The sequence below is a fragment of the Cnephaeus nilssonii genome (genome assembly GCF_951640355.1).
Source record: "Cnephaeus nilssonii genome assembly, chromosome: 3".
NCBI lineage: Eukaryota > Metazoa > Chordata > Mammalia > Chiroptera > Vespertilionidae > Cnephaeus > Cnephaeus nilssonii.
Genome location: NC_137074.1, coordinates 3806267 through 3829377, shown reverse-complemented (window position 1 = coordinate 3829377; position 23111 = coordinate 3806267). Strand labels below are relative to the sequence as shown.

General features: G+C 41.4%; 1 protein-coding gene across 1 annotated transcript in view; it reads right to left on the bottom strand.

Annotated features, from left to right (window-relative positions):
* Positions 1–23111, bottom strand: part of TTC3 (tetratricopeptide repeat domain 3) — a 92247-nt gene that overhangs the window by 26426 nt on the left and 42710 nt on the right. Inside the window, 17 exon segments of the mRNA XM_079766354.1 lie at positions 189–350; positions 3733–3806; positions 4688–4744; positions 5671–5717; positions 8806–8932; positions 8936–9057; positions 10064–10390; positions 11784–11920; positions 12961–13028; positions 14214–14306; positions 14867–14968; positions 15615–15737; positions 18124–18244; positions 18656–18768; positions 20408–20488; positions 21085–21219; positions 21492–21576. Coding sequence (XP_079622480.1) covers positions 189–350; positions 3733–3806; positions 4688–4744; positions 5671–5717; positions 8806–8932; positions 8936–9057; positions 10064–10390; positions 11784–11920; positions 12961–13028; positions 14214–14306; positions 14867–14968; positions 15615–15737; positions 18124–18244; positions 18656–18768; positions 20408–20488; positions 21085–21219; positions 21492–21576 — 1974 coding nt within the window.

Below are 23111 nucleotides of genomic sequence, written 5' to 3'. Positions count from 1 at the left end.
ATAATTAAAAATCCTGAGTTTTATTTGTAGAATACTGAACAAAAGCTATAAGAACACTTTTCTTCCCCAGAGTTTACAAGCCAACAAACGATTCATTTAATAATCATTTGGGATACAAATTAAACAACTTAGCATCTTTAACTGGCAGCCTCCATATAAAATAGTAGTTGTAGAAACATTCTACTCACTCATACAGAGTTGAACTTTTTTGCTTTGGGTTAATGTCCCACAGCTTCTTCTTACGGACAACATATTCATTGCTGTGCTGTCCATACAAAGCTTCGAATTCTTCGACGTCTTGCCGAAGGTGGTCTGGCACTACAAATGGGCCTGTGGAATTTGAATTGCGCCTGTTGATTAAAAAAAAATTTTTTTGTGAATAACTGACCCAGCTTTAGGTGACCGAGAACAATACAGGGTAAGGCAAAAGTAGGTTTACAGTTGTTTGTATGGAAAATAATGCAATTAATAAATACAAGAATAAACTGTTTCATGTACTCACAACTATAAATCTACTTTTGCCTCACCAACATTAAATGAAAATAAACAAAGATAGTAACATGTTATGTGTAGGGAGCGGTTATAGGGTTAAGCCTTGGACTGACCTGCTGACAAAGTCACAAACAAGTCCCAGCTTGGAGGGCTCAGTCCTCTAAGCATAATTAAGCTTGATCTTGTGACTGCTCCCTAGATCTTTCCTGGGTAGCTAATGGGCTGTGGGAGGGGCAGCAAGTGCTGCCAAAACAAGTGAAACTTACAAGAACATTGTAAATTACCTTGTTTGCCCCTGACTATAAATAAAGCATCAGCTTTGCAGTCTGGATCTGTTCTGTGGCCTCAGCCAGGCACAGAAGATCCACCTAGACCCAGCTTATTCTCTTGTCTGTCTTTTCTTCATCCTTCACCAGCCCTCCCCTCAGGCTCGCCGAACCCTTGGCTGTGCTGGCGCAGCACAGTTATGTGGTATTATGATGCAAAAAAATAAAAACCCACTACCAAAGGATTTAATGCAGAGAAGTTACCTTACACAATTACAGTCAAGAAGCAGATGTACCTGACTACTGAATAAGCACTTTAGATTACCCTACTTATTCTTGCTACCAAGAGCAAATTTTTTAAAACTCCTGGGTTTAAAAAGCAAAAAGATTCAATGTTGCATTGATTGTATCTTGTTAAAGAGAAAAATGAAGTTTTATTATAACTGATATTCATTTAAAGTGAAATTGAGACTCGTACTTAATAAAAAGATTTAAAGAAAGGGGGGGATGATTTTAGCTCTCTAAAAAGATGCAGTTTGCGTGTGGGCTCTCCACCAGATTGCTTAAATTGGGCTTAAATTCGGCTCTGCTGTTTACAAGCTCCGTGTCCTTGGGCACATCATGCAACAACACTGCATTAGTTGCCTTACATATAAAATGAACAGAATAATAGTTATCTCCTAGGTGAAAGAGTGAATTGAATGAGTTGTACTATATGGAAAGCTCTTAGAATACTGCCTGGTATATAAGTGTAATATAAGCATAGGCTATTATAATTTTAACTTAAAACAATTTCTCCATTTAAAGAATCTATGAAAATGACTGTGCAAAACAACTGTTATACAACCCCTTTAAGAAATGTAGAAAAAACCCCAAACATTTTTTGTGTGTTTTTTTTTAGCTCAGAAAAGATTATGATATAAAAAGGTCACTGCTACATATTAGTTTTATTTCTACTTACATCTATTGGTTTCTTCAAAACTTAGCTTCAACAACCAGATGCTATTAAAAACCACTAACATTTAAGGTTAAACTATTACATCATATATATAACTTCCAAAACATCTCCATTTCTCCTATTTTAGCAAATATGCCAGTAATTATCAATTGAACATTCTCTTCAATAAACATTTTAAAGAACATTTTCTAGGATTGCCCCATAGTATCTTGCACATAGTGGGTTCTCACAATTATCAAGTGATATCATCAGCCTTGTGATTTTATTTTTTTTACTAGAGGCCCAGTGCACGAAATTCGTGCACTTGGAGGGGGGATTCCCTGCATCTGGACTGCACCCTCTCGCTCTCCATAGGGAGCGGGCCTAAGCCATCAGATGGACATCCTCGGAGGCAGGAGAGGCTCCCACCACCGCTGCTGCACTAGCCAGCCATGAGCCCGGCTTCTGGCTCAGCGGTGCTCCCCCTGTGGGAGCACAGTACCACCAGGGGACAGCTCCTGCATTGAGCATCTGCCCCCTGGTGGTCAGTGCATGTCACAGCAACTGGTCTTTCTGCTGTTTGATCGATTTGCCTATTAGCCTTTTATTATATAGGATAATGTCTTATGGGCAAGGCCTCTAATTCAATTTTTTTTTAGGTAGTTAAAGGGAGGGGCAGAATTTTCACTTGAGCCTGAAGCTAAAATTGCCCTTAGCTCAAAAATCTGCATACCACTGAGACACATCTTGGTGAGGCTCATTCTGAACCCCCACACTGTTCTAGTCATATGTGTATAAGTATTGGGAACCATCTTATCTCTTTAGTGAAAGGAACCTTTTGTTATGTTACAATGACTAACTATCTCATGAGTTGTGTTTTGGCTTCAAGCCTGTATCCAGTATTCATGCAGCAACTTCAGCTCTTCTGTTCAATATTTATCAGGCATATCTTTTATTTTATTTTCTCTAAATCTTTCTCGATTTTTATGTATTAGATAGGAATAGCCAATGGACACAGTCTGGCGAAGCCCTGGAAGGGGTGGGTGCAGGGTGGAGGAGATCAATGGGGGGAAAAAACCACCTAAAACAAAGGGACATCTGTAATACTTTCAACAATAAAGATACATTTTAAATAAAGGAAAATATCTTAGTTGAAAGAGTTTTATGTGAAATAATGTAAGTAATTGCTCTATACTGTACTTTATATTCTCAACTCCTCTCAAAGGGATATTAATTGACGCTATGTTCACTGAATGCAGGACTGCCTTCCGCTATACCGACCCAGCACTGACTGCCATGGGGGCTGCGATCAGACCCTGCTTTTCTCTCCCGGCCTCTGTCCGGGCCTGATCGCAGCCCCCTCGGCAGTCAGTGCTGGGTCGCTGAGGCGCCCGCAACGCGGCAGTCAGTGCTGGGTTGCCAGGACTGACTTCTGCCACGCCAACCCAGCACTGACTGCCACAGGGGCTGCGATCAGAGCCTGCTTTTCTCTCTGGGCCTGATCACACCCCCCTTGGTAGTCAGTGCTGGGTCCATGAGGTTCCCGCAGCGACTGACTTCCAGTGTTTGGTCGAGCCTTCAGTCATTTTGGACGTATGGACCCTGGCTCTTTATATATATAGATTGTCCTCACCTGAGGGTATGTTTTTTTAACTGGTTTTAGAGAGAAAGGGAGAGAAAAACATTGTTCAGTTGCCTCTCGTACACACCCTGACCAGAGATCAAACCTGAAGCCTTGGTAGGTGCTGTGGCTGGGAATCTAACCCACAACCTTCTGGTGTATGGGACAACACTCCAACCAATGGATCCACCCAGCCAGGGCAACCTTGTGATTTTAATGCAGTTTTTATAAATTTTCAACACTGACAAGTCATGCTATAAATTCAACCAAGATGGTCACATAAGGTTGCTGTCCTAGATGCTTATCTTTAGACAGAGAAGTTAGGGAAAGCACAAATGTAAAGTACATTAAATTAACATCGCTTAAGTTAAAACACTTGCGTTAAAATGAAGCAAAAATTTAAAAACTGTACTTACTTATGGTCTTCACCTGAAGCGATATTCTCATTGTTAGGTGCTACTGAAGTTGTTCCAGACCCAACCAACATAGGCTGGATTAAAAGACAGAAGAATGAAAATAATGTTCTGTTAAAATTACCATTAACACTGATGAATGCTTCCATAAATATGCATGCAGATTGACAATATATGAGACTTACCTAAATTGTCTTTTGAATAGGAACACATTAATAATAAAAGTTTCAACAACCATAAATAGGCCCAAATTAACATTTAGGTAGCTTACCCCACTCCAAAAAATTGAAAATGAGTTCAAAATTCCCATTAGTTTTATTGACTGCTCTCATCCTTCTCTAATATTTGTTCACTGTTTCCACACCTGCCCCCAACATGACCCCTAAATACATGAGCGCTATGAAGAGCCCCCTCGTGACCTCATGGGTTTAGAGCTCGGCCTTGGTTGAGAGGAAGGAAGGGAGATTCTGCTTTAATGGTTAGGATTCATCACCTTTATTCGGAATGTTTTCGTTATTTATAAGAGGTATCATCTCCTCATACAAACGGTTAACACTAGGGCACAGGAAAGTCAAATAACTTGCCCAAGGTCACAGAGATAATAGAAACAGCAATAAAAATCACAATAATTTGTCAAGAGCCAAGCTATAAACTCAGGTCTAGCTGTCTTGGTCACCCTGTTCTATAACCACCCAGCCCAAACTCCACATTATGACAATTGTCTTTACTCAGAAATTTTCAGAAAGTAAAAAGGACAATAAAAATAAAAGTCTCTTTTAAGAGTTACTTATATATAATATGACCTTGAACTTATTCAAATGTAGAAGACTGCCAAAATATCTTTAAAGCCTAGAAAGTCGTCTCAACAAAATACTTCAAAATATCCCAAGAACTGGTTAATTCTAATTTACATATTAAATTATTTTACATAAGAATTAACTCATGAAATACTCCATACCTTTAAATCTTTTGGCTTCTTTTTCTTGCCTTTGTTTTTTATCTTGGGAGAATTAAGCTAAAAAATGGAGAGAAAAATCACTGACCACTCAAATAACAGCATTATGAAACTACCATATATTATACCATGATTTTGAGACTGGTCATAAGTTGAATTACATAAAACGTTTAACAAAAATAACACTACGGTGTGTCAGCCCTATTGTTATGATTTATAACAGAAATTAAGAAAAAGTTTAATGTTGCCTAGTGTTATAACTAAAATTACATTGTTCCAACATTTTGAACTCATTTTCAATAAGGTTTACATCAGACTTTTAAGGTAATTCCAGTTACACGCTAATAGTATTTTAATGATTTTCCTTTTACTTAGGCAAACTAAACATGTGCACCTGGCCAGACACGGGAGCACTGGCAGTGCATTTAGGAGAAGCTTGAACCTCTCACGGGGTATCAGCTGTGCTTGCATATGTAGCTGGGCAATACCTGATAGAATGGATTAAGACAGAGCTCCCAAGTATAGATGACTTGATACTAAAAAGTCAGTAAACAAGCAATTTTCTGTTTGAAAACTGCCACAACCTACTAAGGAAGACAACTCTGGCATTCTGGTTTAACTCAATTTGGAGGCACTCAAAACACAGTCCCTTTATTCTTCTTAAAGAGCAAAACATGAAAATTTTCACAATTACAGATAACTTTTCGTTTTTATGCCAGGAAATTATTCAAGAACTGCTTTCCTCTGTCTAAGACTAATATTTATGAGCTGTGAAACTTCAAGGCGGTTGTCTAATGGAAGCCTTGCTCCGATTCCGAGGGGCAGATTGGGATTAACTGCCTAATGAAATAGTCCATGTTACCAGAAGTCCTGCAGATTGGGTTCTGGAGTGCCGCCCAGGAAGGAACTCCATGGGCCTGGGGCCTCCCCCTTCCTTTGGCTAACACAAGCCAAAACACAACATTTAAAGTGACCAAATGACTCACTGGCACATCACCGCTGTCTTGCTTCCTCAGCACAGTGCAGCGGCTGTCTGCAGGAAGAGAGAGTTTTGTGAGCAAGCGAAGCATTAACATCGCCATATAATACACTAAAACAGGGGTGGGGAACCCTTCTCCTGCCAAGGCCATTTGGATATTTTTAACATCATTCATGGGCCATACCAAATTATCAACTTAAAAATTAGCAGCTATATTTGTTCAAACATTCAATTAACTCATCCCTAATGCCTTGGCAGGGCCAGACCACATGATTACTCGGGCCTTGGCGGGCCAGACATTCCCCACCCTGCACTACGGCTTTAAAGAAAACCACCCCAGGTACACTGACACAGACTATGCTCTATGCCTCATCTGGCTTTGACACAAGTCTAGTTTGGGAGGCAAGGGTGAAATGGCTAACTAAATGGGAAACCAACTACAAAGAACCACAAAATTTCAATCCATTTCAGCATAATTTGAGTGCCTTCTAGGTGCCAAACTCTATGCCAGGTGTTGGGAATAGAGAAGCACAAAATAGTCCCTGCCACCCACATGCCTATTTCTACAAAAAAGACAACCAGGCAGATGCCTGCCACCGGTGTGCTAACCCCCACAATACATACACGGAACAAAGCTGACGGAATAATGAAGTCTTCGAGGGGAGAGGCCCAGAGGGATCATCAAGGGCTTTGGGGAGGAAGGGGCTTGAAATGAACACGCAACGGGGTGGGATGAGGCTGGAGGAACTGGATGAGCAAAGACAGGAGGCAGGAAAGCACAGGGCAGGTTGGGGCACAGTAACTGGTGTGGTGGTGTTTCAGAAGGCAGATGGGCAGAATGGCGATGAGTCCAGATACATGATGTGAATTTAATCAGCAGGCAAAACTATGCAAGTGGTTCCCAAAGAGAATAGTTTCAGGACCAAAGGGATGTTCCTCAAGAGTCCCTGGAGGCAACGCAGGAGGAAGATTTGGAGGGGGAGGGTCTAGGTATGGAGACCAGTTTGGAGGCTACTGACCTTTGCATGGGAAGACCACTGCGCTCCTGGCTAAGAAGTGGGGATGGACAGGGAAGGACAGATCCGAGATAAAGCTCATATGGATTGCTGACAAACTAGGTATGGAGTAATAGGGAAAAGGAAGAAAACAGACCAATTGCAGGTTTCCTCTTAAAAACCAGATATACAACAATGTTACTGCTCAGATAAATTCAGCAAGTGGGACGTAAACGAGGTCAGCCACATTGCTCTCAAGGGACCTCTTGGCTTTCTACACAGAAATTCCAACAGGGAAAATGCGCGCAGACTTCAGGAGGCAGGTTGGGGCTCCCAACTTACCTATCTACAAGATCTGTGGACTTTTTAAACTTTAAAGAAATATAAGTACTTCTACTGAAAGGAGACAAAACTGAAAATGTCAGGGTAAAGGTGAGAGGCAGAGCTATGGGACTTGAAAATCTGTTGGCCAGTCATTTGGCTGCTGGCTTCCGACTCTCTGGCTGAGAGCAGAGAAAGGGCTACAGCCCGGTGGACTGTGCATTTTAGGTACAGAACACCAGATTCGGGAACATGCACACAGCGGGAACTGTGTCCTTTTTAGTTGTCCTGTGGTGTGACCCAAACATGCATCAGGCTGTGCAAGCTCAGTCCCGGGACAGCATTTTATTGTCAGCAGCAGCAAACTGATGGAATAAATTCAGGCTGGCCCGTGGCCTGTCACCTCCAGTCATGAAGAGAGTCCTGGAGAAATAAAGCCTTCTATACGCCGGGTGTGCTCTTCACAAGAACCGCAGCAAAAGCAAGCCTCTGGTTCCTTATATGAATTTGAACTTGGTAACGTGACATTTTTGTCCAGGGCCAGACTTTTAATGTACATTTTAAAACAAACAGCACGAAATTTCCAAGTCTAATGCCTAACAATAAAGTCAACTTCTGATGATGGGGGGAAGGGGAGAGGCATTACCATAAGACATGCAATGTAGTAGCAAAAATAAGAAGTTCAAATTAATTTAGGATCTACAATGTTATAATTTAAGCAAAATGGGACGACACAGATCACTGGCTCCAAATTGTCTTATTTTAATGAAGAAGCTATGAATCAAGAGAAGCTAAAGAATTAACTACCAGTTATCACATTCAGCCAAACTGCACTCTGAGCCCTTACCCACACAGGTCCCTGATTGCCCGCCATCCTCTGTAGGCCAGGCAATCACTCTGTCCAATTCCACCTCCAGCTCGGACCTCACCCCCACACCAGCTTTCCTCTTCCCGGGAGAATGCACGTGCTCACTCCTTCATCTGAACCCACTTATCCCGTCTTTTCTCACTGGGCTTACCCCCACATTATATGTATATTCATCTTATTCCCTTCGTAGAGCCAAAGGTGCTGAGGCAGGGAATAGCGTAAGCATTCCTGAGTTCCTTGCTAACACCTAGCATGGGCCTCAAAGCAGCGTGAAAACAAGCTTTTAAGGAATGAGGGGAGAAGTGAGCCAGAGCCCACTATTCCTGACTCTCAGTTCCCACTCCTCCCACAGCAGATGTGCGTCTGGCTGTGTTAGCTTCTGCAAACATCACCTCCTGCGGCCATTTTCCTGCCTGCTCAGATCAAACCCATCTATATGTATAAAAGCCTAAGCCACCATTCAATTGTTGACTGGTAGCTATGACATGCACTGACCACCAAGGGGCAGACACTCCAACCAGTAGGTTAGCTTGCTGCTGGGGTCCAGCTGACTGGGACTGGGTGAGACGGGCTAGACACGCCCTGGAGCCCTCCTTAGGTCCCTCCCCAGGGGCCAACCTCCTTTTGTCCTTCCCCGGCCCCGATTATGCACTGGTGGGGTTCCAGATTGAGAGAGGGCGCAGGCCAGGTCAAGGGACCCCACCGGTGCACAAATCTGTGCACTGGGCCTCTAGTTTTGTAATAAATTCTGTCAACTTAACATGCAATCTCTGCCACAACACTGTCAAAATATCGAAGATGAGAACAGTGATCTGAATATGTCCACAACACTGAGTTCTTCCATAGAATAAAAAGGTTTGAACATGAAAAAAAGTACTATTCTTAATCACTACCCTCCACAAATATAGGATTCCCCCCAAGACTAGGTATAGTATAAACTGAAACTCGACCCACATACCCATGATATCGAAGAATTCGTCTAACGCATTGTGCAAGGCCGGAAACTTGTCTCTGTGTTCTTCCAGCAGCCAAATCAGACACCGGGCTTCCTTCAATGATGCCTGCTCGCAGAAATAGTCAAGTTGCTATCCTTCTATAGAGTTTAGTTTATGACCATACTTCTCATTCCAGAGAAAAGTCATGATGCTAAAATCAAGCTCCTTGAGAGATGCTCCATAACGAGAGAAAAAAGATTCTGTGGCATCTAAGCCTGTGATAAAAACAAAACCCAAATCAGACGGAGAACCACTTACTGTAAAATCACATTCACCTTCACATCTTGAAAATGGTTTCATTACAGTTCGCTTACAATTGCAGTGAAAACATGTAAATACTTGAGAATAAACTTGTTTAAGCTATTATACATTTCAGAAACACCATTTAACATGGACATGCAAATTACAATAATTCGTATCTATTAGTTGAATAAAGAAGGTCAAAGGCTTCTGTTATTAGTTATTTTTATTAAACTTAGGAAAAGAAAGGAATTAAATTCCTTTAAAAATACAGCAATAACCTTTTCATTAATTCATAATGACTTTCATTCCAACCAGTACAAACTAGTAAGATTTTATAATGCTTTACTACACATATTCCATAGTGACAAAACATCAGTAATATGCACAAACAAGTAATATTCCCAAACACCCTTTAAAACAGGAAATGGTTAGACAACAACTCTGCCTGCGGCCGCCTTCCCCAGTGCCTGCTTGAGGGCCTTAGGCAGAGAGACTGGTTAGGCCTTCCTCAACCAAACCAGGAAAACCAGGAGAGAGGAACAGTTTTATAACCTGTGGTAGATTTGCCTTAGGTGATCCTAAGCAATTCTTCCATCTATCCTTCCCTCTAACTTTTCCATTAAGGAATCAGACTTCTGAACCACACAATCCCAGCGGGCACGGCAGGGGGTGCTATTTACCCATGGCTGGGCCCAGTATTTACAGTTCTTACATTTTACACGTTACAAATATTTAGCATAATATGGGACTGGATTTTCTAACTGACTGAGCTTTTTTGTGTTTATACCTTTTGAAAGTGTATATTATAACCTTTGTGTAAAATAAGCTATAAATTGTGAGTTGGAAAAATAGTATTTTTAACCTTATCCATTTGTAGTCCTACTTAAGAAAAAATACAAATGACGACAGGAAAACAAAAGACTCGGAGGCCCACGTGTCCTTTCCACTAAACCGCATCTCTGAAAGGAAATGACATACCAAAGCTGTTAAGTTTCTGGATCCAAGCGGCTAACTTTGGCTCCACCTCTTTCAGCTCACTCAAAACATGCAGGAATATCCTTGTTTTGACTCTATTCTTTTCTTGAACCAAGTGACGAATGACATAGTCCACCGCTTCACTTAGGAAATTTCTGCTGGAAAAGCAGGTGGTGTAGTCTTCTGTGCTCAACACCTTCCAGGAGAGCAGCTCTTTGAGGAGCTTGGACGCATCCAGCACCCCGGACTTGATCTTGTCGGCGTACTGCTTGATGCACTGCAAGATCCTGTCGTCCAGGAACTGGCAGCTCTCAGCACGGGCTACAGTTTCTGAGGATAAACCACAGCGGTGAGTTACAGTGAGGAACAGGACCAACCTGCAGAGACGGAAACTTAGAGAGAAATGCGGTAACCTTACAGAGCAATATAAACGTGGCGCAGATGGAGTCTTGATGTTTTTAAATAAACAACTCAATAAATTTTAACTTAGGAATATAAACACAGGGTGGGGCAAAAGTATGTTTATAGTTGTTCATATAGAAAATAATACAATAACTAATAAATAACAGAAGAATAAACTCTGTGTTTCACTCAGTCACAAGTGCATTTTTGTTCCACCCTGTATTTAACAATACCTTTGAAAAAATATAGTTCACGTTCAACAAAACACAGCAAAAGTACCTTATCTCATTCACTCTGTACCACTCATGAACATCTAAAATTTGAGTCCCTCTAAAATAAAATTACTTCCCTCAACCATCCTAACCCAGCTTCATCAACTACCTAAAATTATAAATTTTATATTCAATATAACATGGTGATATCCAATAAACATGTTTAGTCATTAAAAATACCAAGGGGTTTTTTTTTGGAGTTAAAGGGATCATTTATTCAGTTACAGATTCAATTAATATATTATTCATCTTATTGTTAGATCCTAAATTGCAGACCTGTGGACTCACTGAGTACTAGTGGGAAAATATCTCAGAAGTTCATCGTCCTGCCCACTCATCTTCCTACAGGATGGCCATGTAGCCTCTGGAAGCACCCAAAGTTAAAATACCAACATTCACTGAAAACCTTTTCAGTAAGAAAGATCATTTTGGTTGATTTGTGAAACATTAATGGAATACTAGATGAAACAATAAGACAGCAAGAGGAAATATTTATTTTATAGATGGCCATCACAGAAAATGAGAATAACTTACTTCAAATCATCTGGAAGTATACACACAGACCAGTATGTCCACAGAAACAGTGAAATTACCAGATACATTCCCATGTTGATCATGGAATGATGACAAGATAAACATAAAAAAGGCTGCACTAGGCAATCTCTATGGTACCTTTTATGAACAGCTTCATTTGAACTCAGCATTGTTTCAGATAATTAGTAGTGACTTCATAGTTCACACTTTTAGGACCTAAATCCACATAGTGGAGTCCACAGACCGTTGTCAAACATTATTTCCACCTTCAGTTCAGCAATGAGTAAACGTACGGTCTGCCCCAGGTTGGCGGCAGGTAGTGTTTTGAATCCCTGTGTACCTCTTCCAAAATCAGTGCCCTGTGTACCATCTGCACCCGTGACAGTATTAAAATATTAACTGAAACCAAATTTCAATTCAGTAACAATTAATCTAAGTCCCAGAAAGATGAGTATTCACATTTATAGTCCAAGCGAGAATACATCATCATCATTATGCCTTGGACTCCAGCATACCTTTCGGCTCTTCCGTTTTGGGTGGATTACTTTCCCTTAAGTCCTCTTCCATTCTTTCTTGTGCTAATTTTTTTGCTTCCTGTTTTTGGATCTTTCTCTTCAGTTTTTTGTCTTCTTTCAGTCTTAGCTTCTTTAGGCTGATAAACATTTACAGTTAGTGATAATTCACCTGTTATAAATGCAACTATTTTCCTTTGGCTACTATAAAAAGCATTCTCTAAGTCTAAGCAGTAAGTTAGAGTGCAAGTAAGTTAGGAGTGTTCCTTTCTAGTCAGAGCTCAGTCTGCATCTTCTGTTCAATATCAAAAGCTGTTGACACGTGGTCAATGCAGTCAAACTAACGGAACTTGTTTCAAGAAAACAAGGGCTTCAGGGGACTGAGTGACTTAAGGATGGCAAGTATAGATGGTGCAGATATCATCTACATGTTTATAAGTTACTGCTTAAGGTGAATAGGAAAAATAAAAATTACTCTGCAAGATAATACATGTACACACTTATTTCAAAAAAAGATTCCACAGTAAACTATTATTTTCACATCCCAATAATGGCCCACAACTACAGAATTTGGTTAATATGGTTACAATGAATTCTCTTCAACAAATAAGTCTGTTCCTCTTTTCTTTTGCTTTTTCTTGATCACCAATGATGAAAAAAATCACTTATTAGAATGGAAAACAAGAGGCAGGACCAAAAAGAGAAGCAAAAAACATTGAAATTATTTGATCTGAACAAGAGGATACAAAGAAGGAAATAATTTTGACAGTACATTGAGTATATCAGTGTGAGAAATAAGTTACTGGTTCAAAGTGTTTGCTAAAGAGAGATAACAAGAAACTACGCTTTTGGAATTAAAGTTTAAACAACTGAGAGCTAAGTATACAACTTTTATCTAACTGCTAAATCTATTAATCAAACGTAATTTCACAACATCAAATGCCATAATTTTACTTGTAAATTCAACCACTAAATAAGGCTATGATTCAAGTTTCAGTATTAACCATTCCAGGCAAGTTCTCTTTAAATTTTAAATATCCATAAAAAGCATTTAAAAACCACTTAATTGGACATGTGTGCACAGCCAATTCAAAAACAGCATAATTTAGAAATCTGTACATAATAGAATTATATTGTAAAAGACATCATGAGGCTAGTGACGGATTGTTAAAAATCTTACCTAGAACATTTCTGTTTCAGAATAGGTTTTGAAGGAACCTTCTTTTCTTTTACGACTTTGTGTTCAAACTTTAAATAAAACAAAGATACCAGAAATTTGTCTCATACTCTCAGGACATAAAGCACAAAACCACAAGAAACAAGCATTTCAGAAGCACACACAGTCAATGGTCGGTTTGGCAGAGAACAGTGATGATGCTCTGACCCAGACAAAAGCCCAGAAAACTTCAGTAAAATAATGTATTGAAAAGAGAAACGAGAGTACACACACTTTAGCAAGAAATGTTTTTTTAAATTAAAAGTAAGCAGAGATAAAATAAACTAGAAATCTATATATATAAAACCCTAATATGCAAATAGACTGAACGGTGGAACAACTGAACAACTGGTCGTTATGACGTACGCTGACCACCAAGGGGTGCATGCGAAACATGGCGGGCATTGGCTGCGGCGGGATGGTGGAGCAGGTGAGCAGGGGTGCCAGACCAAGGCGGGGCGCCAGTCACTGTCATCGGGGAGAGCCTCTGGTGGTTAGTGAAAATTCTTTGCTCCCGCGTGCCACAATTCCGCCAGGCGCTGGCACCCAATGCTGGCCCTGATCGCCCCTGAGGGCTTCTCCACCTCCCCCTGCTCCTGAGGGGCGATCAGGGCAGCAGCGCCTGCTTGCACCCACTGCTGGCGCTAGTGCAGTCAGCGCACGGGAGTGGTGGTGGCGGGAGCGGGGCTGCTAGCAGACATACGCAGCGGGAGGGGCCTGGCAGGGATGCGGAGGATGGGTCAAGACCTGCCCCTGTGCCCACCGCAGCCTCGGGGCCCAAAGTTGCTTTCAAGGTGCATGAATTCGTACACTGGGCCCGTAGTATCAGTATAACAACCTACTCCTGCCACCTCCATATAGACTGGGTAAAGGTAATCCCTCAAGACACTCCTCCCCTCCCTAAGTACTCTCACCCCTCTAAAACCAGAAGTTTACCGGGAATAAAGAAAACAAGGTTATAAAAAGAGTGACAACAGTAAAACTAAACTGTAAAAGCCTCCTTTTCCTGTTAGGAAATAAAAGAATGTGAGAATCCTCTATTGCAAAGAAGCATTCTCACATCCTAATCATTCGTATATTGTCTGAAATTAAGTAACTGTTTCCTGGAAAAGACAAAATCCAAATCATACAACTTCTATAAATTTAAATCATGCTTTAAAAGGTATAAGCATTCTCATTGTCAACTTAATAAGATTTCCCCTCAATTAGATACTTACTTCACATTTAACTTGACCACCACTGCTGAAGATGATAATCTTAGAAATAATACCTTCACAGTCAGGGGTAAGACAAATTCCTTGTAGAAAATCCTATTTGATTAAAAAAAAAAAAAAAAGAGTGCTGTATATCAGAATAAATCTAAACATGTATACTTTTATAACCATTGGGAATGGTTAAAATAGTATCAGAAACCAGGGCGCACTGAAAGTCCCTGCTCATTGCCATGGGACCTGCAGAACCTCCCTGCAGAAGGAATGACTTGCTTGGTCAATACAAGGAGAGCTGACAGGACATACACCAAGCACGTCCCAACAAAAGCTTAAGAAATGCTGAATGGATTGGCCCTTGATCTTTATTCTCTGTCACAAGAACATGTACCAGGCAACTTCGATTCAGACACAAAAAAACAGCACACCGCCACAGTGCCCAGCCGGCATGGATCAGTGGTTGAGTGTCGACCTATGAACCAGGAGGGTATGGTTTGATTCCCAGTCAGGGCACATGCCCGGACTGTGGGCTCCATCACCAGTGTGGGGTGTGAAGGAGGCAGCCTATCAATGATTCTCTCTCATCATTGATGCTTCTCCCTCTCTCTGAAATCATTAAAAACATATTAAAAAAACAAAACACCCAATCTTATTAGTCTTACCTTGTCAATTTTATCATTAAAGGTTGTTGTTTTTAACTTCTTCCAACAGTTCATGTGAAATTCTATTTTGCAGTACTGGCAACAGCTGATTCGTATAAAACCCTGGGGGGGTTAAAAAAATATTTAATTCACATTTTAAAGGTGCCGTGTCTCACACACATACACTCCCCCCCCCCCCTCTAACTCACTAAGCATATTAAGATAAAGAGAGAGCTGTTTGCATTCACCTGGTAGACACAATTAAATACCACATTTCCTCATGGGGGAGCATCCTACTTCTGTACCCCAGAATGCCTAGTGCCAGAGATACATGCTTGACTGACATATTCCCTTTCATAGCTTACAGTTGCATTATTCTTTACAGTATATAAAATATTTTATAAACAGTATTCCATCTCAGCTTAATCAGGGACAGTGCCACAATGGGCAGCTTATTATCTTCTTGAATAAACTAAGGCCCAGTAACTTATTCACTCAACTATGTGCCAGACTTGAACAGGCAGTTGATGACACAGAGGCTAGAAAGGGGAAACGGAATTAGCCAGCCGGCCCTCAGTGTTAATTTCAGTGGCTCTGGGTTCCCATGTGAGATGATGCAGACCTAAAGAAGTCGAGGGGAAGGGGTGGACAGGACATAAACTGCTGGCACCCCGGAGAACTTGGGTGCCTCTAATTACAGGATTGGTTCTAAATTCATTGTGAGGCACAACGGTGCAAGTTAATGACCCAGTGCACAGTCATGACTTACCTTAAAGTCTGGATCTGTGATGTATATCTGGATTTTGGAATATCCATGGCACTTCTGATAGCAACAAACAGCATCTGGCACTGGAGGGAACCTGCATTCTTCAATAAATTTCTCTAAGAGCATCTAAAACAAAAAAGATACTGTTACAACACTCGTTCATCAATCAAAATGCATGTGATTTCAAATGACTAAATGTTTAGCCAAGAACAAACTACATACCACTTTTTAATGGAGGCTGATACAGAGACATGTCCATAGAAAATGATGGAATTGGGGGGGGGGGGGGGCAAGAACTAAAAAAAGGTTTTCAGAATTTCAGTCAGAATCAAAACCGTGCCGTTGTAGCCATCAAACCTCACTGTAATGTATAGCTCTCAGAGATCTCCTTTATCATACGGCGGAACGTATGCTGCCAGCGGCAGTCCTAAGGTGAACCCCCGTAGGACGCTCCTCTCCTCCTGATGCCAAGGGCTTCTCACCTCCTCCCGGAGCCCCTGCTACCTGGGCTGGTTCTTGCCCTGAGAATGATCCCACTGCTCCTGAACCTTTGTTATCAATAGTTCCCATGCCTCCATGCCAATCTAGTTTAAAGAGGAAAACCCAATGATCCTTTGTTTTACCATTTTTTTAATAGCAGCTTCGGGTAAGATATCATTCACATACCATACAATTCATATATTTAAAGCGTGTTTTTAGTACATTCACAGGGTTGTACGACCATCCCCTCAGTCTAAATGTACATTTTCATCACCCAACAAGAAACCCCATCCCCATTAGCAACCCCTCCCCATTTCCTTCAATCTCTAGCTCCTCCCAACCACTAATCTACTTCCTGTTTCTATGTAGATTTGCCTATTCTGGAGTTCCTATATAATAAAACCCTGATATACAAATTGACCAAATGGTGGAATGACCAGTCGCTATGATGTGCACTGACCACCAGGGGGCAGAAGCTCAATGCAGAAGCTGCCCCCTGGTGGTCAGTGCACTCCCACAGGGGAAGCGCCACTCAGCCAGAAGGTGGGCTCATGGCTGATGAGCGTAGCAGCAGTGGCGGGAACCTCTCCCACCTCTGCGGCAGCGCTAAGGACCCCTTGGGAAATGTCCAACTGCCAGCTTAGGCCCACTCCCCAGAGCCGGAAATACCCCGGGGGTCCCAGACTGCGAGAGGGTGCAGGCTGGGCTGAGGGACACCCCCTCCAGTGCACAAATGTCATGCACCAGACCTCTAGTTTCATATAAATGGAATCCTACCATCTGTGGCCTTTGTGTCTGGCTTCTTTCACTTAGCATAATGTTTTTGAGGTTCGTTCATGTTGTAACATGTGAGAACTTCATTCCTTTCTATGGGCTGAATAACATTCAATTGTATAAATAGACTATATTTTATTTAACCATTCATCAGTTGATGTAACACTTTTTGCCTCCTGTGAATAATGTTGCTATGAACAGTCACGTACAAGTTTTTGTGAAAACGTGTTATCTCTATATATATCCAGGAGTGGAACTGCTGGGTCACAGAATAACTATTCTTTAACCCATGAGAAGTGCCAGACTATTTTCTCAAAGCAACAGCACCGTTCTAAATACCCACACCAACGCAGGAGGGTTCTGACTTCTCCATATCCTTGTCAACACTTATCTTAGCTGCCTTCTGAGGATAACCATCCAATGGGTGTGAAGTCGTATCTCACTATGGTTTTAATGTGTGTTTCTCTGGTAGCTAATGTTGTTGAACACCATTCATGTGCTTATTGGCTATTTGTATAACTTCTTGACAGATATGTCTATTCACATCCTTGGGCTATTTTTAAATTAGATTAGTTGTCTTTCTATCATTGAGTTGTGCTTCAGGTAAGATATCATTCATATACCATACAATTCACATATTTAAAGCGTGTTTTTAGTACATTCACAGGGTTGGTCAAAAGCCAGTTCTTAGTACATGACCAGGTTCCCCACAACTAAAGGCCCATCCTAGTCAATTTACATATAATTTAGTCTCTCAAAAGCTAGCAAAGCAACCTCTGCTTCTGGATTTGAAACTAAATTTACACTTTGAGTCTTCAAGTACCCCTCAGTAACGACAGTAACTATGATGAAACAGCAATGCTACACCTTTCTGAAGGACTGCATACCTTAAGAATGCACACTGAAGTCAGAACACCTGGATTCAAGCCCAGCTCCACCATTTCCAGGCTGTTTAACCTTGAGCTCATTACCTAACCTCTCTACACTTAATCTTCCCCCTCCATAAAATTGGGATAAATCATAGTACTCATCTGTAGGACTGTTGTGAGGACTGAAGGTAATGAAATGTGGCAGGTGTGTGACTGGCAATAGGAAACATTTAGTAAATGTTAGTACTTCTCACTAGTCCTTAAAGGGGAAGCACCTGTGGGGGAGCTGAGGCCAGAAGGCTATCTCCTTGCCTTCTGACACCTGAGCCAGCCAGTGAAGGCGAGCTTTTGCAGTTGGTAAGAAGCTCTCTGCAGAAAGAAATGGTTACCTTTATTTTCCCCGGCCGAGTCTCTTCAATAACCACATTACTTGTGGGCCAAGTTAGCACTCCAGGGAGTCGACAAATCAGGGTTCTTGCTTTCTCAAAGTGATTAAGAGCTTCTAGAAATCTAGTCATAATAATGAAGGAAAAAAGGTATTAAAGATGTTACATGAATTTTCATTCCCACAATAAAAGTCAGAGATTTCAAGATAACTAGTAAGAATATTTGAGCCCAACCAGCATGACGCAGTGGTTGAGTGTCGACTTATGAACCAAGAGGTCATGGTTCACAATTAGGGGTCAAAGCACATACAAATTAATCCCCAGTGGGGGGCATGCAGGAGGCAGCCAATCGATGATTCTCTCTCATCACTGATGTTTCTCTCTTTTGCCCTCTCCCTTTCTTTCTGAAATCAATAAAAAATATATATATATGTAAAAAGAATACATTTGATAAATCACTGCATAGATATAGTACTATAAATATAGAAATACTTTTTTTAAAACATTTTTTTACTTTATTAGGACATCTACTAACCTGTTTTTTTTCAAGTATACTTTTCCAATTCCACAGAAGGCCAAGCAATCAAGGCCCTCATTGGGGTAGTGTTCAATCATCCTTTTAAATTGGTTTTCAGCTTCAGATAATTCCTTCAAAGGCAATAAGAACAATAATCACACAAAAAAGAAATGCTGGAAGTGATTTTATCTGAAGGCTGATTCTTTTTGTGTAACATTAAAAACAACTATCTGTCCAAAACTTATTTGGCAAAATTACACCTTCCAGATTTCATTTTCTTAGCAATTTATAAATTGTGACCAAATGTATGATACTCACACCCAAAGTGATTCAGCTCCAGAATGAAAAGCTGGCACTGAACACATCAAATCACCAACCAGATGAGCATTTACACCCACATACAGAGGCCCGTGGTGCTGGCAAACACCACATAGTGTGACTTCACGGTAAAAAGACTGATGTACACAATGACACCGTGCATATATCCTGGTTGAGTGCTGTCTCCTTGGGGGCACAGCATGCCAATGATGTTGCTACATGCTTTGTGGTATCGGGCAGATAAATGCTCAACCTTAAAACCAGCCCTTTAGTAACAGCTTCACAGACAGAAGTGTGTTCTTTTGAATATTATCAACTGTGGAAACCTATGCTTTACATGAATTTTGTTTTGAAAAAAATCCAAAGACACTTAGATCCAGGCAACACTGCTAACCCCATTGTGGGTGAAAAAAGAAATGTCACCACAAAATGGAGTTCGTTAGAAACTTTGAGGCCAGTTCCAAAGGAGGCATTGCAAACATGTCTTAAGCAAGGGCTGTACTGGAGTAAGTATATTGCTTACTTCCCGTTGGGGCTACTCTGAATAATGAAATTCTTTTAAAGGTTCAAGTTTTATCACATTGTTTTATTTCTGTGATTAGTCTCACTACTTCAAAGTAAATCACAAATGTAATAAACTATCTCTTCAATTCCAAAAAGGCAGACATAAAATAATTATTATTGCTCTGCCAAGAATAAAAGAATTGAGATCTTGAACTTTGTCTCCAACAATCTAAAAAATGGGCAGGTCTTAATGGAAGATATTCACCTGTCACATCCAGAACAAGGAAAGAAGCAGGTCACTAGGAAAATGAACTGCAGGCACTGGGGGCCAGTGGGAGAGTGAACATAAAAAATGACTTGCTCCTCATTAGGTAGCAATTAGAGTTAAGCCTTCATCTAGCCAAGGAAGTTAGGAGGCCATATTGGTAGCAAAAGTATATTACACCTGAGATAATTCTAGAGCCATTTCAATCTTCAAAGTTGAACTCTCTTTCCTAACTTCCCCAGGCCCGCTCCTTTCCTCCATCACTAAATGCAACCATTATTTTAAATTTGATGTAGGGCTAGTTCATGTTTGTAACCTTTACAAGATGCACAGACAGCCCTTGATGTGTGTTTTCCAAATAGTACCTCAGTGGTATCACGATGTTTATGTTCTCCAACTTGCCTTTATCCCTCAGCATGTTTCTGAAATCTATCATTATGTCCTTTACTTTTCATACAAAAAGTAGATTTCTGCTGGCTATCTGACAGCTTTTTTCTAATGAGAATACAAAATAAAATTTCTTTTCAAAAAATAACACAAACTAAATTAAACTTAGGCATTTCAGAAAAAATCATCAAGAAAGTATGCAGATGGAAATAAGCCCATATGGGAAAACAACTGTGTTTACATATCTTCTAAAATCAATGACATATTTAAATTATTATTTCTGTTACAAGTCTTACCTCAGGCTGTCCTATTCCAAGGAGAGAAATAGCAAGCCCGTAGACCACTAAGACATAGTTAATCATGGCCAGGTTCAATTGCTGCCAATAAAAATGTTTCAGTTAAAAATCTGAAGATAATTCTGCCCAATTTGCATCATACCAACCTGATAGCCACAACAGAAAAAAAGTGTAATAAAATCTCACTAATCACTATGATTGAGATAAAGGTCAAACTGAATTATTGCAAAAATATACTGCTATCAAGTATTTAAAACACAGACTCACTGTCTCAGAGTTCCTTGAAGGCATGGTTCATAATAGATTAGAATAACAGAAGTTACTCTCTTTTGAATGTTTGTGGGTACCAGTGACAGATGAAGACACTTATTTGCTGCCTTACCAACGTGCATGAAGTGTTTGCCTAGCTATTACTTTCTTTCTGAATGAAAAATGTGACCAAATCTGGTCCAAAACCTTGCTTTCGTAGTTTATCAAGAGAGAAGGCCAGGAGGCCTAAGGGACACCAAGGAGAGGAGGAGGGAGTCGCACGGTGAGCGCAGGCGTGAAGGCTGGGTCAGCGCGCCCTCTCCGCGAGGCAGAAGGTCACTGGTAACAGTGAAGGGAGAGCCCCGGTTCTCCTCCACATGCATGTGGAGCCATCAGCACTCTGAGGAGTTAGGAGACGGCAATCCTACCTTTACTTTCTGCGGATCTAGGCCGTTGAGCAGCTCGGAGAAGGACTGGGCGGCGCTGCGGCACCGCTGCTCCAGCAGAGCTGTGTAACCGTCCTGGATCAAGCTCCTCAGCATTTTCATTATATTAGCAAAGTCCTGCAGAGCAGAACAAGAAACAAACTGTTTCCTTTGGGAAGCAACAATTCTACAGTGTCAATCGCTACTTTAATCTCTGGTTAACGTAATTGAAAAATTAGTTTCTAAATTAATAATAGTTTGGTTTCTTAGCAATCACATATGAAATAACATGTCCACAAATAAAAGTCTAAAAAACAAATCTTAAGAGGTGTACATGGTTAGACTGGGCTCTTGTGAAAAGTGGTTTGCTCCCAGAGTTTGCTTTTTCCTTGGAAAAACCTTTTCTGTACCTGGTGTGCAGCTCTGGAAGATTTACAGAACTGTTTCTCCAAGAGGTTTTTCAAATCTGCTGGAAAATTCCCTTGTGAACTACAACTAAAAGAGAAGAGTGTTGTGTTGAATTATTTAAAATAAAACAGTCTGCTAGATAAAGAAAAAATACTTTTACTGAAGGTCATTTTAAACACTGAGTAAATAAGTCACAAGCTCCTGAACTGAAATATTACTATGATGCCATTTCTCCTCAGATTAATCTCTAAATCCAATGAAATCTCAATAAAAATCCCTGTAAAATTACAAGTGGAGGGAGGCCAGATAAATTAATGATGATGATATGGGGAAAAAAGAAACAAATTAAGGGGAATTTGTGTGATGATTATCCAGTTATTACCAATCTACAGTTATCTATGACAACACAGCCCCGAAACAAGAAATGTGCCCATAAATGTTGCACAGATGCTCCTCTCAAAGGAAATCTAAGAGATAGAACCTTTCAGAAAGCCTGGACCCAGTGCTGGTGAGGGGAAGAAAGATTCGGTTCTCTAGCTGTCTTCTGACACCACTTCTAACACTGATGTGTGTGTGTTTTTTATACCAGATGACTATCGTTTTTAACACCAATTCTCCACACCAACTGCGTGTCTAACAATTCCATTCAATTTTGACATTAATTCTGAGTCAATGCAGGCCCCACAGTTGCCCTCACTTCAGACCAGCCACACCGGGGTGCTAAGGTTACCTACCAATTCTGCCGAGCCAATTACAAATTCAGGGGTTCCCGTGACCCCAGTTCAGATTCAACAATTCCCTAGAACCATGGTCGGCAAACTGCGGCTCGTGAGCCACATGCGGCTCTTTGGCCCCTTGAGTGTGGCTCTTCCAAAAAATACCACAGCCTGAGCGAGTCTATTTTGAAGAAGTGGCGTTATAAGAAGTTTAAGTTTAAAAAATTTGTCTCTCAAAAGAAATTTCAATCGTTGTGCTGTTGATATTTGGCTCTGTGGACTAATGAGTTTGCTGACCACTGCCCTCAGTGGTCAGTGAGCCACATGCGGACACACAAGATGGCCGCCCCATGTGGTCAAAGATGGCCGCCCCCATATGGACACAAGATGGCTGCCACAAGATGGCCGGCAGGGGAGGCCAGTTGCTTGCGATCAAGCCAGCAGGGGAGGGCAGTTGGGAGGGACCAGGCCTGCAAGGGAGGGCAGTTGGGAGCGATCAGGCCTGCAGGGGAGGGCAGTTAGGGGTGACCAGGCCAGCAGAGGAGGGCAGTTGGGGGCGACCAGGCCTGCAGGGAAGGGCAGTTGGGGGGAACCCAGGCCGGCAGGGGAGGGCAGTTGGGGGTGACCAGATCTGCAGGGGAGGGCAGTTGGGGGCAATCAGGCTGGCAGGGGAGTAGTTAGGGGGTGATCAAGCTGGCAGGCAGAAGCGGTTAGGGGCAATCAGGCAGGCAGGCAGGTGAGCGGTTGGGAGCGAGCAGTCCTGGATTGTGAGAAGGATGTCCGACTGCCCGTTTAGGCCCGATCTGGGCCTAAACGGGCAGTCGAACATCCTTTGAGGGGTCCCAGATTGGAGAGGGTGCAGGCTGGGTTGAGGGACAACGCTCCCCCCCATGCACAAATTTCATG